At 52.1% G+C, this 22695-nt stretch overlaps 1 protein-coding gene across 4 annotated transcripts in view; it reads left to right on the top strand.

Annotated features, from left to right (window-relative positions):
• The window catches only part of Tspan18 (tetraspanin 18), a 139806-nt gene extending 117112 nt beyond the window's left edge, over positions 1-22694 (top strand). For 3 of the 4 annotated variants that reach the window (XM_039104912.2, XM_006234574.5, XM_039104911.2), the window contains 8 exons: positions 1216-1297; positions 3197-3269; positions 5442-5636; positions 13776-13850; positions 14743-14841; positions 15666-15848; positions 18879-18962; positions 20183-22694. In XM_039104912.2, coding sequence (XP_038960840.1) covers positions 3207-3269; positions 5442-5636; positions 13776-13850; positions 14743-14841; positions 15666-15848; positions 18879-18962; positions 20183-20230 — 747 coding nt within the window. In that variant the 5' untranslated portion in view covers positions 1216-1297; positions 3197-3206 and the 3' untranslated portion in view covers positions 20231-22694. The remainder of the gene's footprint in view (positions 1-1215; positions 1298-3196; positions 3270-5441; positions 5637-13775; positions 13851-14742; positions 14842-15665; positions 15849-18878; positions 18963-20182) is intronic. The other variant, NM_001107750.2, reaches the window with a different exon arrangement.
• Position 22695: the final 1 nt, after the last annotated feature.

Here is a 22695-nt window from a genome sequence, read left to right as displayed (position 1 = left end):
GAACCACACTTCCCAGAATGACCCCAGAGCTGTGACAAGTCAGTTTTCTATCCCTGGTGAAGTTCTATCTAAAGCTTTTGAGCTTGTCAGACCTGGAAGCCCTCCCTCTGTCCTTCCTGGAGGTTGTTTTTTTGTTTTTTGTTTTGTTTGTTTGTTTGTTTTTTTTTTCCTTTTTTAGCTGAGTCCTGTCAAAGCAGAGTATATAGACCTTTCCCTCCAACCAGGGCCAGTTTCTGGGTATCTTCACCAGACAGGCCAGGTAGGATGGTAAGCAAGTGGATGGATTGATGGATGATGGATGGATGGATGGACGGACTGACAGATGGACAGACAGATGGGCGGATGGGTGGATGTGTAGATGGGTAGATGGATGGATGGGTAAGTCAATAGGTGGATGGTTAAATAAATAGAAGTGTGAGAGGATTGTTGGGTGGGTGGATGGATGGGTAGATGGATGGATGGGTGGGCAAATGAATCCTATGAACCAGTGGATTGGTGAATGAGTAAAAGAAAAGGTGACAAGAAGAGGGAGAATCTGTCACCCAGTGTATACTTCACTGCCCCCAAGTGTGCTTTCCCTTGAGTCAGTACATCTGAGCAGGTGTTTTGAGCCCTGGAAATCCTCCTATCCTCTTGGAAAGAACTCTTGATCCCAGCTACGTAGGCTTCTTCCTCTCCTGGGTCTGTTGTCTAACACAGCCTGTCAGCAGGCCTGGGCTGCAGAACTCCTCACAGGTGTGATCAACACAATGCCACACAGAGTAAGCCCAGCTTCCTTTGCACTGCTGGGATCTCTCCAGGAACCTTACAGCAAATCTTAATGCAGAACCAAGAAAGGTTCCCTGCATCAAATTTCTCCCTGGGGGAGCCTGCGTTTCTGGGAAGGACTTGGTGGCATGGCCCTGCTGCAGAGATGTCTTGGCACATGCCCAGATGGCATCAGATGGGTGGCCACCCAAGCCTGCTACCTCCTCTCAGTTTAATGTCAATTCCCAGTAGCACTGATGGAGACACAGCTCCCGGGCAGCCACCAGGGTACAGGGGACTGCTCTATGGCCAGGAGAAAGCCAGCGCAGCCCTCCCCAGGCAGCATGGTACAAAGTCTCGGCAGCTTTTTCTTGGTGCCATGAGACAGTTAGCAAGCCATTGTCTGGGTGCACATAGGCCCTGCACTCATTGTGCCCCATGCCTGTAACTGTAAACTTTCTCTTTTAGGACGAGCTGGGCTGCTGAGAGACATACCTGAGCCCCTCTAACTAGGAGACTTCATCCTGCCGACTCCTGGAGAACTACCCAGGTGAGGCTCCTGTCTCCCAACACTGCCCACCCCACTCTGTCCAATGTCTCCTGACACTGCGCCCCCTCTGCCTCTGTCCAATCTGTGTGTCCTTTTCTGCAGAGCTCCCTACTCACTCTCTATCATCTGCCCCCTCCAGTTTCTCTCTTGAGTACGGGTCTCCATTTCGGAGTCACTTACTCTTGCTTTTTGTCTCTTGTCTCTTTCCCGCCATTCACCCATTCACGTCACGGTGTGATAACTGCTGCCACTGTGTTGCTCTGTCCTGGACACTGAAAGCGTCTCAGGGAACACACTCGTCATGGCTTGGTGCTTCTACCTATAGCGAGCGGTGCCTGTACAGTGCTGTGCTGCCCCAGGCAGGGCCCATCACTGCGTGGCTTCACGGCATGGTCACTGGCCACATTAGTACTTCTCAACTCTTGGGAACGAATGACAACTTTCACGATAGACTAGTGACATTAGGCATCCCAGGCCAATTCTAAGTCAGCTTAGAATTGTTAGTTGTGTCAGACATAAGCACCCCTCAAGGCCCCAAGCTTTTATTTTACTTAAAGCAGTAATTTGGATGCCAAGCATCTGTAGGAATAGGGCCCTTCGAGGCTTGGGGGAGGGATCTCTGGGATAAGTATCCAAGCCCTGAACAACAGCTCCAGGCTGTCACTCCTGTCTCCCTGGGTTGTCTTGTGGAAGGGCCATGTGGAAGCAGCTCTCAGCTGCTCTCAGTGGCCCTTCCCCTGCCCCACATCCCCAGTGAGAGAACTGGGTTCACACTAGGTCAGGTTGGCCCTGGATGCTGGCCTTGCTTCTCTCCCTCCGGGCCAAGATTGAAGGACGTTATCTATGTAACATCCTGTCTTTATCAAACATCATCATTCTCATGGGGTTTTGTTCTGCAAAGTCACGCAGACCAAAGAACTCCTGAGCAATCCGAAAAGCAGGCTCTCCTCCTCAGAGGACTTTTCTTCTTCCAGTTTAAGGCACTGGCCCCTAAGCCTGCTGGAGATGAAGGGCTGAGTTCTGGGCTGCGTTGGGTGTGGGAAGATACTGAAGATAATAGGGTCTGACTGGACTCAGGGAGCCCAGTCAGAGAACAACTGAGTACAGCCAAGCTTCCAGTGAAAACCCCTATCCTTCTCCCAAACTGGGTTGCTGCGGCAAGGTCCATGGTGTTCGGGAAGCACCTGGGCAAGAGGGAGGAGATGGCAGGAAGGAGCCTCCAGCCAGATATGGAGGGATGAACCCTCCAAGGGTCAAGCTTTATATTCCTGATCTCTGCAAGTCCCCAGGGAGCCCAGCATTTCCTAGGAATTTGGGGTCTAGACCCTAAAACAAACCCCATGGAGACAGTGATTTGGCCATCCCTGAGGGTGGTAGGGCTGGTCTGTCCTCATAGCCTCTGCTATGGCTGCTCCTCACGTCCTATGGGCTCGGTGGAGTGAGTACCACAGAGGACCTGACACTCCATGGATTGTCTCTTTCTTGTGTGCTGTGGTGTGTGTGTGTGTGTGTGTGTGTGTGTGTGTGTGTGTGTGTGTTGATGAGATGTGCTGTGGGGTGTGCTGTGGGGTGTGTGTGTGTGTGTGTGTTGGTGATGAGGTGTACTGTGGTGTGTGTGTGTGTGTATGTGTGTGTGTGTGTGTGTGTGTGTGTGGTATATGAAGTATGTAATGTGTCTGTGTGTGGTGTGTGGCATTCACCTCAGAGGAGGGTGATAGACCAGAGCCAGGGAACTAGAGAATGAGAGTTAGGGCCCCAGATTAAAGCTCCAGCTGGTCTCGCCCAGTTGCAGATCTTAAAAGAGAATTGTTCCTGGGTCTCCTGGCTGGGTCTGGGTCTGGGTTCCAACTGAGAAGTCCGAGTGTCTCCAGAAGGATTGAGTGGCCTTGTGTTTTCTAGGTGGAGAACCATGGAGGGCGACTGTCTGAGCTGCATGAAGTATCTGATGTTTGTTTTCAATTTCTTCGTATTTGTAAGTGCCCCTGGCTCCTCCCTCCCCCTCTCCCCCAGTTCTCCCTGGCTCTCCTCTGGCTCTCCCCAGGTATCTGGCCTCTGCTGATGACAAGGCCAGCCTTCTCCCTGAAATGATCACAGGAAGCTGAGTGCCCAGAGGCAGAAGTGCCTGACCAGTAAGCTTCCTGGGAGACCTGGCACTGTGCCCTGCTCCTGAGTCTCCACCCTGACTCCCATCACAGTAGACATTTCAGCCAGACCCTGAGATGGGACAGCCTCTGCCAAAGGATATGCTAGACGGACTAGGGAGATGGCTCTTTTTCAACCCAAGTTCAGTCCCCAGATCCCACAAATATGGTGGCACTTGTTCATAACTCCAGCTCTGAGGAACATCCCAGAGGCTTTGCTGTCTCAGCAAAAACAGTGTGTGTGGCTCCTGGGGAAGAGCCCATGGGATTGACTTCTGGCCTCCACATGCACACATATGCACACTCACACACATGCACACTCACACACATGCACATGCACCTGCTCACCCCCCACCCCCACCCGCCATCAAGCTGTGACCTTGGAGCTTTTCAGGCCAGCCTTGTAACTAGAAGCTTCTCGGAGGAGGCTGTCTTGGCACCCCAGCTCTGCAGCCTGGAAGCACATTCCACCATTCTGAACCTTATCATGTCTTAATGACTCACCAAAACAGGCTTTTTGATAATTTAGCAAGATCAGTGAACAAGATGACTCGAATGTGGACAGTATAGGTCTCCTATCTCCTTCCAACCTCTTTCAGTAGCAGAGCTCCTCCCCCATTTCTTGGCCTCCATGGGCTTCCCTGACCAGGCCCTCCATCTCAGGCACCACCACTGATGTCTCAGGACAGTCCTGGAAGAAGGGTCCCTTTGTTGTCAGTGCAGGCTGTCTGCATTTCTGCCTGTCCATTTCATACCTTTTTGTGTCTCCCTGGGATCTACTTCCTGGACCTTGGGGCTAGGAAGCCTACAGTTGTGAAAGGGGCATTCTCCTAACTGGGGATCCCATCCCATTTTGGCTATGCCTGAACCTTCCTTGTCAGCCCTCAGCAGATGACTATTGAGCCCCGAAGTCACCCACAGTAATGAGAGGAGCAGACCTAACTGGAGAATTTGTGGGGAAACTGAGGCAAAAGTTGGGGTGCAGCAGACAACAATCTCCTCTGGCCTGCCCACTTCTCCAATCTCTCTACTCTCCCCACCCGATGCGCTTAGCAATCAATGGCTCTCACCCAGATTTCCAGCTCTACCCATAGCTTACAGACCCACGGAACCAGCCAGAGCTGGCAGGGCCCCTGGCCTGTCAGCTGTCCCTCACCTATACCACCAGGAACATCAAGCCCTGTTAGTCCCCAGATTGAAGGTCAACCCAGTTCTGCACATAGCAGACCCACTTCCAATACTGTCCATACTCAAGAGAAACAGGAAGTCTTACCCACTGAAATCTGCCGTGACTGCTCTGCTGAGGCTGCTGTGTGAGCTGGAATTCAAGCGGTTAGTTAAACACAGGGTGCTAAGGTGCTGAAAGAGACAGCCACTTAAAACCACACAGCTAATAAACAGCATACTCCATGCTCCAACCTTAGTAGTTTCTGTCCCAAGATAAGCAAGGCACAAAGAGATGGGCCACGCAGAGATATCAGAGAGAGACTTTGGAGCACATATTGAAGGAGGGGAGCTCATTGAGCTAACCCTGCCCCTAGTGTAGCCACTGAGCTCAGCATCACCTTCATAGCTTGTCCATGAAGCAGTTCAGTGTCAGACAGCAGCAGTCTTGACTCTGCCTTGAATTTGAGAGGTGACCTTTGAGAGTCATTGGCCTCCCCTGGGCCACACTGTGGAAGCTTCATAAGCTTGGGTCTGTGACATTTAAAAAACATGAAAGTCACAAATAAACCCTGTGGGGCATAGTCTTTCACTTGATGTGGCAAACGGGTCAGAAATTAGATCGAGAGGGTGTGGGCTACACTGAAGGCCAAGGAGCGCCACAGAGACTCAAAGTGGCCAGTAGGCCTTGGAGATCTGGGTTCAGCATGCCAAGACCCTGCCCAACTCTGCAGGCCCCAGCACCTCAGCCCCAGGCTTCACTCAGGGGGACAGTGTAGAAGAAGCATCTGACTTCAGTGTCTATCTGTCCTCTTTTCTTCATGCCTACCAATGGACAGCTGGGAGGTGCCTGTCTTCTGGGCGTTGGCATCTGGGTCCTGGTGGATCCCACCGGCTTCCGAGAGATCGTGGCTACCAACCCCCTGCTGACCACCGGCGCCTACGTTGTACTGGCCATGGGCGGTCTGCTGTTTCTTCTGGGCTTCCTGGGCTGCTGCGGGGCTGTCCGAGAGAACAGGTGTCTGCTGCTATTTGTGAGTGACCCATCCCCCATCCCCACTCTTCCCGTGGTGGCTCCAGGAGGGATAGAGGGGCTGGTGACTCCCAAACCCAACCTGTCTTCATAAACCGAAATGTTCTCACCAGGGCGATTGCCAGCATTGGGTCCTGGGATCAGGGGCTGTAGCTTGGTGGATAGAGTATCTATGTGCCGTGTATAAGGTTGGGTTGGATCTCCATCCCATTGACTGTGGTCAGCGGTCTGGAAGCCCTGAGGTGTCCATCCACTTCCCACAGCCCTGCAGGAGGTCGGTGCAGAGGCCGTGTGTTATTAGAGCACTGAACTGTCAGGTCATCTGTTACTCAAGAACTAGACAGTTATCCACCCTAGGTGACGAGGCCTAAGGTCAGGAATACTGTCCCAGAATATCTTCCCAGAAACACGAAACAGAGACCAAAAGAAAGTTTGGGAGAGCTTTGAACTTGGCAGAAGTAGGAAGACATGCTTTGAGGAAGGGGGTCAAGATGAACGTTGTGAGAGAGTGAAGAACCTGGTCCCTCAAAGCTCAGTCCAGTGAGGCTTTGAGGTAGGTGTGAAACAGTTCTGCCAAGGATGATACTTGAACTTTTTGATAAAAACAAAATAACAAAACAACCCGCTCTCCACTTCCGTAGATAACCATGGAAAAATTAACCACCCACTTTCTATTACCCTGGGTTTCACTCTGGGTCTGCTGGGGTCTGCTCTGAGTAGCCCCAAACTCAAAGTGGTGATAGCTGATCACACTGTCACAGGTAACCTTTTAGCTTCGGCCAGGATGGAGTCAGTGACTGTATTTCCTGTCACCAGGACGGAGTCATTAACTGTGTCACCAGGAAAGAGTCAGTGACTGTATCTACTGTCACCAGGACGGAGTCAGTAACTGTGTCACCCAGAGTCAGTAACTGTGTCACCAGGAAAGAGTCAGTGACTGTGCTTACTGTCACCGGTTGGCATTTTGGCTTTGTGGCCAATTGAGAGGCCCGAGCCACTCTGGTTCATTCGTTGCTCAACAGTGACAGGTAGTTTGGGGCCTGCTTGGTGGAACATTAGTGTTTGAAGATTCTTAGCTGCCTCTTAAGACCATCTTCCTCCTGTCCACGGGTCTACCTCCTTGCCACCCCAATATGTAGAATGGCCCTGTGCTGCCTTGGGGTGTCCCATCATGTTTTTGGGAGTTCTCCTGGCTCCCCTACCTCCCTGCCTCTTGGCCACTACATACTTGACTGTGTTCATGCTCAGGGAGTGCCCCTGGGGTCTGAGCTGAGTGTGCTGCCCTCTAGGAGCAAGGCAGCTCCCAGGCTCCTGAGCCCGCAGGTTTGCATGGAGCCTCTGCCCCACACTTCTTGGGAGTGGCCTTGGCCTCTGAGTTTAAACAGCCTGGCTTCTCAGGGTGCAGCCACTGAGGACATTGGTGTTGGCTATGATGTCTTCCTTCCTTCAAGAGCCCTGATCTATAAGCCCTGAGTAATGAAGCCACGCTGGCTGTTGGCCAGATCACTCACCCCACAACTCTCCGTTTCTGGAGTGGAGAACGCTTTCCAGAGAAGCTGCTTCTTCATTCTCTGCATTTGTTACTTTTCTCACGGCTAGGACAAAATGCTGAGCACAGGCAACGTGGGGAAGGAAAGGTTTCTTCTGGCTCAGTGTGGGGGTACACTGTATCTGGGAGGGAAAGGCATGGTGGCAGAGCCTGAGGCCGCTGGTCACATCGTCAGGAAGCAGAGAGAGGCACACTGCTGCTCCGCTCACTTTCTCCTCTTAAGTCTGTGGGATGGCAATGTGTACACATAGGGCATCTCTTGCCTTCTCAGTGAACCCAGCCTAGAAACGCCTCACAGTCATGGCCAGAGGTAATTCTAGACACTCTCAAGGTGACAGTCTGTGTTAGCCATCACAACCTTCTATTCCTGGTTAGGGGTTAACCCTTGCAGTTCCTTCAGTGCTAGAGATGTGTCAGGGCCATGGAGTAACTGTCCCCTCCCTCATACCCAAGCTATGAAAGGTGACCTAACCGCAGAGGATGTAATGAGCAGGATACAAGCTTGGGTGTGAGTGTGCACCTTGCACTGTGTCCCCTCTGGGTATTTCACCTCTTGGCCGTGGTGTCTCTGACCGTCAAGGGACCGACTAGCTTTGCTGGAGGCTGAAGCTAAGCAGATCAAACGGCAGCAGATGATCTTTCTCTGGATTTCCCCTAGGCTGTGGTGAGGTAGACCACTGCTCACTGTCCAGGTCTTGGTAGGTGGATTTCTCTCCCAGGAGTATCTGTGGGGCTTCGATGTTGAGCCCGAGACCTGCTGCAGCGTTCCTACTTAGAGGTGCATGCATAGAATGTTCCTTGTGTGCAGATAGCATGCAATTCAGAACAGGGCCACCTGGGCTGGTGGGCTGAAGGACTTCCTTATAGGGGAGCCATGAAAGCCTCTGAGGCCCAGAGCAAACAGGCTCAGGAGCTGGGGCAGGAAACACCCGCCAGTACCTCACTCCTGGAGGGCAGGCCACTGCGTGCAGACCCCATGGGCATTCTCTGAGCATGGACACAGCCAAGAGCTCAGAGATCAAAGGCACTGCCTTGCAAGCAGTGAAACTGTCTTTCCTACAGTCAGTGGTGCCAGGCATGCTAGAGGAAGACATCTGGCCTGGGGCTTCTCCCAGATTAAGACATCCCATGTGGTTCATTCCTATCATAGCTGTGTGCTCCACCTCCCAGAGAGGAAGTGCAATGGCCTGTGACATGAGCGGCAGGGGAGCTGTAGGTCCCTTTATTTCTCATAGTATAACATGGCCAACTTTACTGAGAGAGACAAAGAAGCCTGCGGGCGCCTCCTGGTGGACGTTCCCCTTCCCTGTCAGTAAGCTCCTGTGTGTAGCAGCCCTGGCTGGGGAGCCAGAGGCTTTAAGAAAGACCTGGTCTCAGTGCATGGTGACCTGTCTGTACCGCTCCTAGGCATGTACCCAGAGGGCTCCGTATCCTCCTATGGAGATGCTTGTTCATCCTTGTCCACTGTTGCTCTGTTCACGATAGCCAGGAGACGGATGGGTAATGAGGATGTGGCGCATAAACACAATGAAATTTTATCAAGCCATAAAGAAAAATGAAATTTATTGAATTTGCAGGCGACGTGAGTGGAACTGGAAAATATTGCATTAAGTGAGGTAACTTGGGCTCAGGAAGACAAAGAGCTCCTGTTCTCTCCCATGCAGATCTGAGCTTCTAATTTTTATTTATGTGTATTTATGTGGGAGTAAGTATTGGGTAGAGGCCAGAAAACTAGCAAGGGGCCCAAGAGAGGAAAAAAGAGGCCTTAAGGGAAGGAATACGAATGTACATGATATGAGATGGGGGTTGCAGGGGCTAGGAAGAAAAAGGGTGAAAAGATGAGCCGTCAAGGGGGTCCATGGGAGGGTGAACCAAAAGTAAGGAGTTATGAAAGTGACATAAGGAAACATGCTGCTTTGCGTGCTAATTGAACATTTGTATGTATGCATGACAAGAGAGTCTGTGGGCACTGTGCACCTGTAATCCTGGCATTAAGGGGGCTAACGAGGGGCTACTGTGAGACCAAGGCCAGCCTGGACTACAGAGTTAAGCTCTAGAGAGAGAGAGAGGGAGAGGGAGAGGGAGAGGGAGGGAGAGGGAGAGGGAGAGACAGAGAGACAGAGAGAGAGAGACAGAGAGAGACAGAGAGACAGACAGAGACAGAGAGACAGAGACAGAGAGACAGAAAAACAGAGAGAGACAGAAAAAACGGTGAGAGGAAAGAAAAGGGATCCGGAAAGCAGGTCGTGCCTTCCCCTCCTCACCACCCCTCCCATGCCACCCGCCCCAGGGATGCATCACTGTTAATGGGCCCATCTCTGCAGCCAAGCCCGGAAGGCAGCCTGTGCTCTTGGCTGACAGCAGGCTGTGCTCGGCTGCTTTGCCAGCCTCGGCTAAGTGTACCCTGAACCCTGCCAGCAAGAGAGAAAAATGGGACATTTGCTTTGCATGAAGTTTAAGAAGGTTGAGAGCTGGGGACAGGCTGAATTAGTGCAGGAGCTGACTACCAGCCAGGTCCTCTCTCACCCTCCATCTCCACTTGGGCCTGCTCATCTCTGCATCGGCCCCCTCCTCTCCCCTTTACCCTCTACCATCTCTCAGTTTCTCCTCCCCCTTCCTTTTCTCTCCTGCCCTATCACCCCACTCCTCTGTGCTCCCTGCTCACCCCTCTCCCAAGCCCAGTTCACACAAGGCTAAAGTCAGTGTGGGTCAGAGGCAGGATGTAATGCTAGGCCTCAGACTGCTACCATCGAAACCAGGCCCCAACCCAGAATAGATCTAGACAGGCCAAAATCATGTGCCAGAGGGATACGGTAGGGATGTAGGCATGTGTGTGTGCATGTCTAGGTGAGTATATATACATGTGTGTTGTGTGTACATGTGCAGGATGTGGCACCCTATGTAGTTTTATGTATTTTATTATAGTGCACGGGTGCATATATGTTTGCCCTGTATATATGATGTGTATACCTCTCTTGTGAGTTTTGCGGATTACATAGTAGCGTGTGGGTTGTATGCAAACACATGTACAGGTGGCATGTGTGGTGGTGGTGTGGAGTTGAGGGGACATAGAAGATTTGAGAAGCTTTTCTACCTTTCTGAGACAGGATCTTATGCTAGCCCAGGCTGCCATGGGGGTGAGGATAACAATCTTGAACCTCTGGTAGTTCCGTACCCCTCAAGTGCTGGTATTACAGCTGTGCCCCAAAGCCCAGTTTGTGCAGTTCTGTAATCCAGGCCAGCACTTCCCATACGCTAGGCAATCATTCTGCCGCTGAGCTCCATCGTGAGCCCTTCTGGAAGGCTTTTCCAAAACATCCAGAACCTAAAACCAGTTCTCTTTTCCAACCTAAAGCTGGTTGTGTGGTTGCTCCTGCAGAAGACGGCCACTGAGTCAGACCCTAGTAGCATCCGGGGCCTTCCTGAAGGCTTTTGCCTTCCTCCTTAGCTGGGCTTTCTGGAAAGGGCAAACAGAACCTGGCTGTAGTCATCTTAGGACTCTGGCCTCAAGGTCTGTAGTAGTAAGGCCTAGATATGGAGTAACCCCTGCTTGCTTCTGGGACTGAGAACCCCAAGTCTGAGGACAGCAAGTCCTGTGACCAGTCACCTAATGACTAGCTTGGCTAAGGACAAGAGCACATGTGTAAGTCAATGTAAGGCACTAGCTGTCTCCTGTGTGTCTCCTCTAAATGTCACAAACACCCCTGTGGCCAATTTACCTAAAGATTCTAATTTTAATAAGGACAGTGGGGTGGGACAGAGAGAGGGGAGGAAGGAAGAGAGAGGAAAGGAAGGAGAGAGGAAGAGAATACATGAGCTGTACTGTGTGGAAATTGAGGACTACTTACCAAAAAGGAGAACTAGGACCCTCCCACAAGTAAGGGCACCAAGTCTCTGGTACCCTCACAGCTTAATAGAGGTCAGAGGACGGGAATTCCCTCAGAGGGCCCCTGGGGAAAGTCCCTAAGCAGCAGGAAGCTGTGGGAGCAGGAGGAAGTCACTGGGCTGAAGGAGTGGGGAGGTATGGCATTGTTTCTGTTGTGGGTACTGTAACCTGCATTTTCCTCTTGAAATTCACACCCTGGGCTAGACAGATCTGCACTAGGTGGGAGCTCCCAGGCTCCCTGCCTCTGGACAGGCCAAGATCTGTAACATTCACTCCTGGCACTTCTCCGAGGCCTCTCTCCCAGGCATCAGCTCTGTGCAGTCCACTGCAGGATGGGCCTGTGTCTGCCTTGTATGTCTGTCTGTCCATGCCCAGAGTCTCTCAAAGCAGGCACTCAGTAGAAGCTTTGAGATGAGGCACAAGGAAGAGATAGATCAGATAGATCAGCCAGTAAGAGCTGGGCTTTGGGGGGCTGTTGAGATGGCTTGGCAGTTAAGAGCACCGGCTGCTCTCCCAGAGGCATTAGGTTCAATTCCCAGAACTCCCACGGTGGCTCGCAACCATCTATAAAGAAGTCTGATGTCTTCTTCTGGTATGCAGGTATACATGTAGACAGAATATTCACACAATAAAAAAGAACATAAATTTTAAAATTATTCTTTTAATAAGAAGAGCTGAGCTTTGATGGTTTTTTTGGCTGTGTGTCCTGGCGGGGGCTGGCTGTTTAACATCTCTGAACCTAAGATTCTTCATGTGCAAAATGAGGATAACCAGATCTTCCCAGCTATCAGTCTATGGCCACAATCCACCGGGAAAACGTGCACCTTGCTTAGCTCAGCTCCTGGCTCCACTCAATATATGGGAAATAAAGGTACTTGGCCCTGGCTGGTCACAACTCTGGGGGCTGTGCATGACTCTTAAGAACTAGAAGCTCCTGCAGTCACCCCCAAACTACAGTACCACTAGTTCCTCTTACAGCCACAGCCCAGCAGTAAAATGGAGGGTTGCTGCCCAGGGTGCTGCCCCTCCCCCACCACCATGAGTGGCCTGTAAGTCTGAGCTGGGGGCAGGCCTGTTGCGTTCTCCTAGATGGTGCCAGGCTCCCACTGGTTCTCTGTGGCCTTCCAAGAGATCAGCGAGGTTGTTCCCACACAAAGCTCATCACCTACGATCTCATGCAGTGAGCAAAGTGACTGTGCATCTGTCATTTGTAATTTGTGACTCATGGCCACAGCCAGTAATGCAGGTGTCACCGTGGGGTCAACAGCCTGAGGACCTGCCAAGGAGGAGATCCGTCAGGGATCAGATGTCAGTAAGAGGATCCATCATGGAGAACACAAATCAGGGACAGGCCCTGTAGGGCCATGCCGAGTCCAGCTGATGACCAGCCAAATAGAAATGCCAGATCTGTACCAGGATACGGGGGTGGGCTGAAAAAGAACATTCTCTCAGTGGCTACTCAGCACAGAGCTCTCAGAAGCATCCACCATGGCCCAGGGCACCCAAGAGGTCATGACTGAGTGGCGGAGTTCTTAGCTAGAGGAATGTTCTACAGCATGTCCAAGTTTCCCAAGACCCACGTTTTCACAGCATAAGGACACCTTTCACTCTATTATATTGCCAGTCCCACTTTACTGGGAAAGAGGGACCCTAGATACCCTCAGGCTGAACCCAACAACTTCAACTCCTTCTGGCTCAGTTCAGCCAGCACAGGGGTTCCTGCATGGCCAGGAGGGGACATAGGGACCAGCCTCTGTGTGTAGCCCGTGTGAGTCCCTTGGCTGGTAGCCCCAGCTGGGGTGAGTATGGAGTTTGCAAGTGTACTGAGGAAGGCAGACCAAACTGCTTCTTCCTCTTCTTTTAAGCCGAGTCCAAACCAGTGCTGGTGAGGGCCAGAGCCTGAGACACACAGCATGCCACAGGGTCAGGGTGACAATCTGTTCTTTTGTGGGGCCTCTTGGGTGCTAGGGTAAGGCAGCCTGCAGTGGCCGGGTGCTGTTCGATACTATGATGTGGACAGGGTATCCTCATCGGGGAGAAGTCAGGAAGGCCTCTCAGGGGTGGGGCTGAAGCTTAATTTTGGCACAAGGAACCATCCAGCATGGGAGGGCCTCACATCAGAGCAATCTGGTTAGTCTGTGGAACACAGGCATTTACTGAGTGGAGCAGACAGGGCTGTGTTAGACATCCAATTCCCCTCTCTGAGTCTCATTACCTTTCTGCTCATCTTGTGCCTCTGGTTCGGCTGAAGATAGCAAGACCTCCCTACGTCCACTCAGGATAGCATGGCCTCCTATTTCCATGGCAACTAGAAGCACTGGGACAGGAAAAAGTGGTCTTGAGGTTGCCGGGGTAGGAACCTCAGTCTGGGATCCCCAAGAATTTGTAATCTCACAGCTTGGAAATGTCCCCAGAGGGAGCCTCCTCCTAGGGCCACCAGGTAGGGCTGCTCAGGTTGTGCACAGCACAGAGCAGTGTCTCTCAGCCACAGTGGGCTCAGAAGACAGATTTATCTGTCTGCACTGCTCATCCTTTCTGTCACGACTCTGTGGCTCCAAGGGTAGGTCACCAGCGTGTTTGTTATGAAAGCGGTGATTTATGGGAGCAAAGGGCTGTCTAACAAGATGAGTGCACTCCATCTGTCACATAAGGCTGTGCAGTAAGATGTCGCTGTCATGGGCCTCACAGCTGCCCTCTCTCTGCAGTTTTTCCTGTTTATCCTGATCATCTTCCTGGTAGAGCTCTCAGCAGCCATCCTGGCCTTCATCTTCCGGGAACACGTATGTACCACTCGGCTTCCCAGCCTGCTGCCCGGGGGTGGGGAGGTGGGGGTTGGGGGGCTACTGAGTGACCCCTGCCTCCTCAAAGACACCCTTAGAACTAGCTGTCTCACCCAGTGCCTTGTGCCTAAACATGACCTGCACCTCAGGGAGGCATCAGGGTCCAGAGAAACCCAGCCAAGTGAAGTCCTCGACCAGGGGTGCCTAAGGCTCCCCACTCCTGGAGCACCTGGTATAGGCCCCCGCTGGTTCTAGGGTCTCTGTCCAACCCAGTGACAGCCTATTGATGGGTGTCACGTGGTCGTGTGACTGGAGAGGACAGCCCCAGTCTGGCATGCTGTATGGCTACTAGGCTACCAGCCTCTCTGTTTAGCCTACATCACAGACTGTTCATTCCAAAGGCTTCAGCCAGCTCCTTACCCTGAGCCTAGGGGACAAGGCCTGGCACCACAGATAGAAGGGCTCCAAACAGGAGGGATGGAAGGATAAGATGCATGGGACAGCCTGGGACAAGGAGCCAGCCTGAGGAAGCTGTTGAGAACAGCAACTTTGAGGACATAGCTGGGAGCTATGGGTAATTGAAGTCTCCCTCTTTACCCACACCTTGGCTTCCTAGGTTGGGCCTCACACCTGCTGATTCTGAAGGATAGAATGTCAAACATGTCCCCCATAAGCCCCCTCCCCCACTCATCCTCTGAGGAGAGCTACAAGGCTGAGCAGGGTTTCCACTGTGCTCCATCCTGGAGTTAGATGAGGCCTGTAAATGCAGATATGCTTGTCTCAGCCTATGATGACAATCCTTGGGAAGGGAATGCCTACCCAAAATGGACAGCTTAGTATCACCCAGGGAAGACAGGCTAGGAGGACTCAGCACCCTCTCCTCTGTCCCCAGCTCACCCGAGAGTTCTTCACCAAGGAGCTTACCAAGCACTACCAAGGCGATAATGACACGGACGTTTTCTCTGCCACCTGGAATTCCGTCATGATCACAGTGAGTGCCCTTCCCCATGTCTTCCCGGGATACCATGAACACCCAAAGCCATAATGTTGGCTTGAAAAAGCCTGTCCTCTAGATCTCTTCTAGTCCCTTGCCTGGGCCAGACATCAACAATCCATCAAGAATCACTGATCCCACTCTTGGCCTGTGAATCATTGTTTGTACAGCACTCCAAGCTATCAAGGCTAGTGGATCACAATCTGCTGCCCCTGGCTTAGGTCCTCAGCAGTACCATTGTTACTGATGTTAATGGTGCTCAGTACAGAGTCTGAGGAGATGGGTGAGTCAGTCAAGTACTTGCTATGCAACCAGGAGGAACCGAGTTTGATCCACAGCACCCATGTGAAAAACCGTGTATGATGATGTACTCTTATAATCCCAACTCTGGAGAAGTGGAGGCAGGCAGATCCCTAGGATTCACTGGCCAGCTAGTTTAGCCTAATCTACAAATCCTGGGTCCCAGTAAGATATGGACAGCACCTGAGGAATGACATCCAAGATTGACTTCTGGCCTCTGTGTATATGTGCACATGATCCCACAACACACACATATATCTGCACATGAATATACGCAGGCCAAAATAAAGATACTAATTAGCACAGCATGATATAAACTCATAGAAACTATATGTACACCGCTTACCAAGTGCTGGTGAGGTAAGGAACATATGGCCATTCTCCTCTCACAGAGAAGACCCAGAAGCTCAGGGACACAGGTCATCACCACAGTCATATGCAGGGCAGAGGGATCTTATCCCTGGCAGAGGCTGATAACCCCTCTACCCCCACACTAGCTCCCACATTCATCTCTCCCCTAGTTTGGCTGCTGTGGGGTCAACGGACCTGAAGACTTCAAGCTGGCCTCAGTGTTTCGGCTGCTAACACTGGACACTGAGGAGGTGCCCAAGGCCTGCTGTCGGAGAGAACCCCAGACTCGAGATGGGGTGGTACTGAGCAGGGAGGAGTGCCAGCTTGGGAGGAATCCATTCATAAACAAGCAGGTAGGTTCCCCAGGCAGGGAAACACTCCACAGATCTGGGCAAAGCTGGGGGGGGGGGCAGTGTCTGCCCAGAGGGTCTAACGGTAGTCCCGAGCGTTATAAACAATTCTGGCCATGGCACAGGCTACCCTTGCCTCTAAGAACTAAAGAAGTGGGGAGAAGATCACACTGACAAGGAGATGAGCTGGGTTCAGGGTAGGGTAAGAATTTGGTACATGGTTCCAGGGTGAGTTTTCCAAACTTCTGTTAATGGGGGTGGGCTGGGGGCACTCCTTAGGTATATGCTGTATTCATGACTTATCTGGCCAAGTAAGAGCACTCCTTGATCCCAGGGCAGCAGATTCTCATTGACCTGACCCTAAACAACTAAGGAAGCATCCAGACTTCTTTCTTGTAACCTGAGGGTTTCCTCTCAGCTTTTGCCCTAAGGGAAACAAAGGTCCCAGTTTTGCCCCTTCAACAAGGAGCACAGCCCACTTCACTCTTCGTCCTCTTCTTCCTGCTGGCCAGAGACCCTCCCTCCACCCCTGTCAATAAAGAGAGGCAGGGAGAGGCTGAGCAGGGCAGATGGGGAGGAGGGAAGGGATGAGGAGAGCCATCCCTGGGCTTCTCCTTTGGTCAGACGTCTTCCAGGAGAATTCAAAATACTGGGGAGCTGACAGAGCACAAGAGACAAGGCCAAGCTCCCATGGCTCCTGGTACAGGGAGGTGGTAGATGGTGAACCAGTGAGTAAAAGTGAGCCTTGCCCACGGTGGCGGTTGTGACACTGGAGATTGAATGAAGTCTTAGAAGGTGCATGGGCTGGAGCTTAGGGTTCTCGGAGCCCCAAGGGAGGGCATCACTGGGCTGAGACCCAGTCCCAGGATCTCAGCTCGACACCAAGAGCTCGGCTTATACCTTATACCTTCCCTCGGATAGGCCAGAGCTCAGTTGTCTTGTCACACATCCTGCCTTCCTACCCAGGGGAAAGAGACAGAAATGGAGAGGAAGGGCCTGGGGTGTGATTGTCATGGAGAGAGCAGGCCACTGAAGGTTGGATTGCTGGGAACTATGGGAAGAGTGACTAGAATTTGGGAAGGATTGAAGGATGTGGGGAACCTCATGCTTCCATTGCTGACAGCCTAGGTTGACACCTGCCCAGTGAAAGCCAAACCTTTCCTTGCTCCGTTACCCTGCTGGGGAAGAAAAGTCCACCACACCTTCTGTGTGGCAGAAGCCTTGCTTCTCCTGATGGCTCTCAAAGGCCCTGGAATCACACACATTTATCCAAGGGAGATGAGATGAGCACATTCTGGTTACCGAGGCACACCCTTTTGAGAAAGTGCTGTACCCCCACCTGAGCCAGAATGCAGCCACTCAGGACCTTGCTGAGGACAGGGAACCTTGATGTGGCAGAAGATATGCAAAGGAGGAGGCAGACCACTAGACAAGGTGCACAGTTATCTCCCTGAAAGACCCGCTGGGGGCTCCGCAGGTGGGTGGGGTTGGGAGAGAGTCCTACAACCAGGGTCCTGCCTTTCAAACGCCACTAGCCAGCCTCAGAGAAGCTTCTCGGGACCCCCAGTCCTGTGCTTCTACCGAGAGATATTCCCCCATAAGCATCCTTTTGCTGTCTCCTGCACTGAAGACCACACAACCATATCGATTCTACATCCCAGAGCCTCTTCAGGCTCATGAGACTAACTCCCAGGACTGGGTCTCCTACGCCCGTCCCCTCTGAGCCATGTTTTCTGTTAAGAGCCTCCATCGGGAGACCATCTCCAGTTGGGTTATCTCCAGAACTGTCTCCCACAAAGCCCAGGACACATTTGTGACTGGCACAAGCTAGACTTCTAGAAGTATAGAGTTCCCTTGGGGATGTATGTGGCTAGGTTGGCACTCTGGCTGCTCTGGGACTAGGAATTCAAGAAAGTTCTTATGAACAGCACTCCCAAGGAGGGTGAGGTGAACTACTGGCCTTGTAACATATGTCAGTGAAGTCCAGGCATGTAACAAAGCTGTTTCTATGCCTTCTGGGCTGGGGGACAGTGTGTATGTGTGGTTTGGGAATGTTGAGAGAGAAGTGCCAAGTAGAGGTGGGATACTAGTTCTGGAGCCTAGGAATGGCATGCTAGTGGTGAAAGAGTAGGTGCTGCCCAGGGCCAGCTGCCCTCTGTCTAGTTTTGGGGTGACCATGAGCAGGAGCTAGGGTCGGGAACATTCCCTCTCTGAACATCGGGGGTGCTATGACAGGCATCTAGAGAGTGATGCTCTATTCTCTGTGCCAGACAGGGATGCCTCATTGTGGGGTGACATCTAGGGCATAGTGGACTCCAGACTCTATATAAACTATAGTTCCCATCCCCTCCATATAGAGGGAACGGAATCCCAGGCCCCTCTTTGAATCTGGGCTTCCCCCCTTGCTAGCTGTGTGGCCTCGAGGGAGCCACCCATCTACTCTCCCCCAGTTTGCAAGGAGGTAACCCACAGATAAGCTACTTCTCAACAGGGACTACACAGAGGACCAAGTGATGGAGGCCACATGGAACCTAGCAAGACCCTGGAAGAGGGATCTTAGTGTGGGTAGCACTGTCCACTCTGCCCATTCATGCCAAAGGGCTTCCCTGTCACTGGGAAGTTTCCCCAGTCACCCTTCTGTGAGCTACTGTCCCACCTGGGGCGGGGGCACCATTTGACAATCTGACTGAAGAGATCCAGCCCAGCCAGCTCTGCCCTGAGGGTCTGATCCCCGCTTCTAAAGAGCACAAAGAGGCCTGGGTATTTGGACATTTCCTCGTATTCTAGGTCTATGGCTGAGTTAGCCTTGGGAAGTTTTCAGCCTGTCTTGGGGACTGGCTGTTGCCCAGGGAGGGATGTTGGTGACATCCTGTCAATGACCTGATGCTTCCTCCTCCCCACATCAGTATAAAAATGCCAGCCTGCAGCTATTGAGCCCTGAGGCCACATGCCAGGGACTTCAGCGCTGACAATGGTCCTGACTGCAGGCTACACCTCCCTGCTGTGGCTTTACCTCTGGCCTTTCCTTCCCAGGGCTGTTACACTGTGATCCTCAACACCTTCGAAACCTATGTCTACCTGGCTGGAGCCTTTGCCATTGGGGTGCTGGCTATTGAGGTGAGTGGAGGGGCCAGGAGTCGGGGGAGACGTAGAATATGTACACTCAGCCTACTTTCCAGGTCCATGGCTGCTGCCTACTGCAAATGTCTGTTGCTAGAGTCCTTCTTGTGGCCTGAAGCTACAGATCTGTGCCTAGGTGGAACAATGAGAACAGGCAGACCCAGAGAGGCACCCACCTCACCCCAGTTCTGCAGTCCAGGCGCGCTTGGTGGGATGCATAAGCTGCCTAGGAGGCAGAGGGTTTCTCGATGAGTCCTGCCTTTGCAAATACCCAGGGGGGGTCTTCGTAACTTGACAATGGAGCTTTAGTACCCATCACCCCAGGGCCCCAGAACCTACACCACAGCTAAGTGGCTGTCAACTTTTAAGCTACCACTTGCACTCCCCCTACCCCCACTGCCCAGTTCAGGGATGCACTCTGGGGCAATGAAGCCAGGCACCTCCTGCGTGTTGGGGACCCTTTCAAGGAAGCTCTGGTTACCTGGCACCCTGATATGCCCTTGTTCAGTGTCCCCTGTGCCTTGTGTCTCAGGATAACAGTTCTGTGTAAGTCACAGGGGAAGTACAGAGGCCATTGATTCCACAGGCATACATTGAGCCTGTGCTGTATGTGCCGACACTTCTGGAAGTGGACAAAGCCTCCTGTGAAAGCTAAAACCAACAAGAGACACACAGATCTTCCTGAGGCTGGGCAGAATGTGTAAGGTGCACATAGCCTTGCCTCGTAGCAGCCACGAGTCAGGGTTAGGGCACTGCAACCCCTGCAAACCTCACCAGTTTCCTGTGAGCTAGCTGAGAGTGCAGGAGCTGAGAAGCAAGGGCTTGGGGCAGGGACTAGGGAACAGTGTGTCTCTGCTCAAGTTAGGTTACCATGCTGATGCTGTGTGGCCTAAATCAGGTTGTGAGGCATCTTCAGCATCTCTGGGCCTCACTTCCTGCTGATTAGAAAGGCTGCCATTAACAGCACTTAGAAATACACTTTACATGGTAAGCACTTGGTACACACTCAGGCACCCAAGAAGGGTTGTGTCTCTGCCAACCCAAGAAGGACAGACTTGAACTGTTTAAACAGATGACTTACTTTCCAAAGGCCCCTTCTTACCCAACTGGTGAGCAGATGCCTGTCCTGGGGAGTGTCAAGGTTCCTCTCAGGAGGTTTGCTAACCCCTCGACATGCACCCAGTCTGACTCCAGATCACCCTTTCCTTTCTCTGCAGCTCTTCCTCATGGTCTTTGCCATGTGCCTCTTCCGGGGCATCCAGTAGGCCTTGGCCTGAAGACACTCAGCCCACCACTGCCCAGCAGCCAGCCCCCTCCCTTCCCTGTCCTCTGGCCCCAGGGGAGGAAGCAAAGCCAGCCCAAACAGCCAGGAGCATAAAGTTAATGTTTAAAAAAAAAACAGAACAAAGACAGACATGAACCGAAGGGGCCTCATCCACCCAGACGGGTCATGGGCTCTATAAGGACCTAGGGCTGGCCTGAGATCAACTGTTCCTGAGACCAAAAGTTCATCAGCCTCAGAGCCACTTGGCCCTGTCAGACTGGAGTGTCCCTTGGCCTGGGTTCCCCTCTCTTAGCATTTCCAGGATCTGAGCAACCAGGAGGTGGAAACACACCCTGGAGGAGGAGCTCAGGCCCCAGGAGACTGCTTTTCACAACACAAGGACAGACTCTGCAGCACCATCTGCCGGAAAATGAAGCTGTCCCTACGTCTGGCTGGCTGAGAGTGGCCATGTGTGGACACTGGATCAGAAGGTGGCCCTTTCATTTCCACATATTTTAGATCAAAGCCTCTCCATGGCCCAGAAAAGGGCAGTGGCCCATCCACAGTCACATAGCATGTGCATGAAGGTCATCTCCAGGCTTCTGTCACTCCAGCCAGGACTCCACCCCAATGTAAACTGACCAGGAACTGCCCGGACCAAGTTCTACAGCTGAGAAAGTTCACACTGTGTCCACTCTGCCCTGCTTGTACCTCTGTCAGAGATCCAACTGTGATACATCACCTGTCCCCATGGGCCATACCCCATCCCTGTTCTCCCAGGTGGAAGACACCCCAATATTGTTCATTTCTCTCTTTCTACCCAGAGCTGAGGCTTAAATATGTTCTTCAAGGTTCCTGCCAAGAATTCTCCCCTTACATACCTCCACGTATGGATGGAGTTCACTACCTCCCAATGCAGCCTCCTGCCTTCAGATGTTCTGACATCACCACCACCTCAGCAGACAGAAGGGGTTTTCATTTTCCATTCATGTACCCCTTCACTCTCTCTCCTTCCTAGAGATTAAGGTCATGCCTCTTATCTGCAGACTTAACCCCACAGCATCTCCTACCATGATACTTTTTGTCCTTTTGCTGTACATGTACTTTGTTATTCTCTCTAGGCTCAGATTACCCAGACTAACAGGCTCACAAACAGCCAAAACACACACACACACACACACACACACACACACACACACACACACACACACACACACACACTTGAACTGCAGACTAGGTTATCTGGTTGCAAAATGCCTGACCCTGCCAGGACCATGTTGAATCCATTAGTGTTGTCGGTCAGGATCTCAAGTTTGATTAATTATGTCTGCCAAGGGCACAGCAATGGGGGCAGTGGTGGAAGGAACAACTAGGTGCCTGCTCTCCTCTCTCAGATGGAAGAGCCTGGCTCCAGCCTCCCTTTGCCTTCCTGCCACCTGGGAGTCATTGCTATAACCTGCTCTGTGCTGCTGTCTGGCTTCAAGGAGACACTCCTCCCATTTCCTCTCCTCTTCATGTGGTCCTCACCCATCCTGGCCTTCCCAGGGGTCTCTGAGTGCCATACAGACAACTTACTTGACATCCCCATAAATTAAACAGTGAGCTCTCTAGAGGCTGAGTCACCAGGTTAGGGGGCCCCTCTGCTGGCTTCTACCCCAGACTAAGAAGACCCAGGCTGACTCAGAACCCAGCATATACTGGACTCTAACTGTCTAGAGAGGCAAATGACTCAGCTATTGATTGGAAGCTCATGGCCAGACTGAGGAGGAGCCCAACCACAGTGGCTGCTACCCAGAACTAGCCCAGGCTTCCAGAAATGGGCAGGGTTGGGGACAGAGAGGGCTGAGAAGGCAGATATCAAACCTAGGCACGGCCAGGGTAGATCAGAGACTCTCACCAGAACTTTCCATACTTATGTTGTAGTGCTCCAAAGTAGCCCAGATTCAACCCAGCTGTAGATCCAGTTTCTCAGCATCCTCATAGGACCAGACAGAGACCACTGCAGTCTTCCCCCTCTGAGGTTGTAGACATCTACAAGGCTGTCTGACGACATCCTGATGGCACTTGGTGAGCTGCTCTGTGTACTCCCAGAGAAGGAGAGGGGAACCCTCCCAAGGGGAGCCCTTCCTTTACCTCTCACCCCAGAACCAACCTCACCTAGATGCAGAGACCCTCAGCCCCTGCCTGTCCCAGAGCCACCCAGACAGTTGACAGGCAAGGAGCGAAGGCTGGATCTGTGACTCATGCTCCCCTCAGCACCCTGTCCCAAGCCCCTGGCCTGCCTGAGTACACACACACACACACACATACACACACACACACACATATGTTAAAGTCTATTTTGGAATTTGTAAATGTCCCTTGCAGTAGGAAACAGAGCTAATTTATCATTGTATCTCCCAAGTCGCCCCTTTTTATATTCTATATCAAGAGAAATTTTGTAATATAAAACAGGACACCACACAG

The sequence above is a fragment of the Rattus norvegicus genome, chromosome 3 (genome assembly GCF_036323735.1).
Source record: "Rattus norvegicus strain BN/NHsdMcwi chromosome 3, GRCr8, whole genome shotgun sequence".
Classification (NCBI taxonomy): domain Eukaryota; kingdom Metazoa; phylum Chordata; class Mammalia; order Rodentia; family Muridae; genus Rattus; species Rattus norvegicus.
This window is presented reverse-complemented; position numbering and strand designations above follow the sequence as displayed.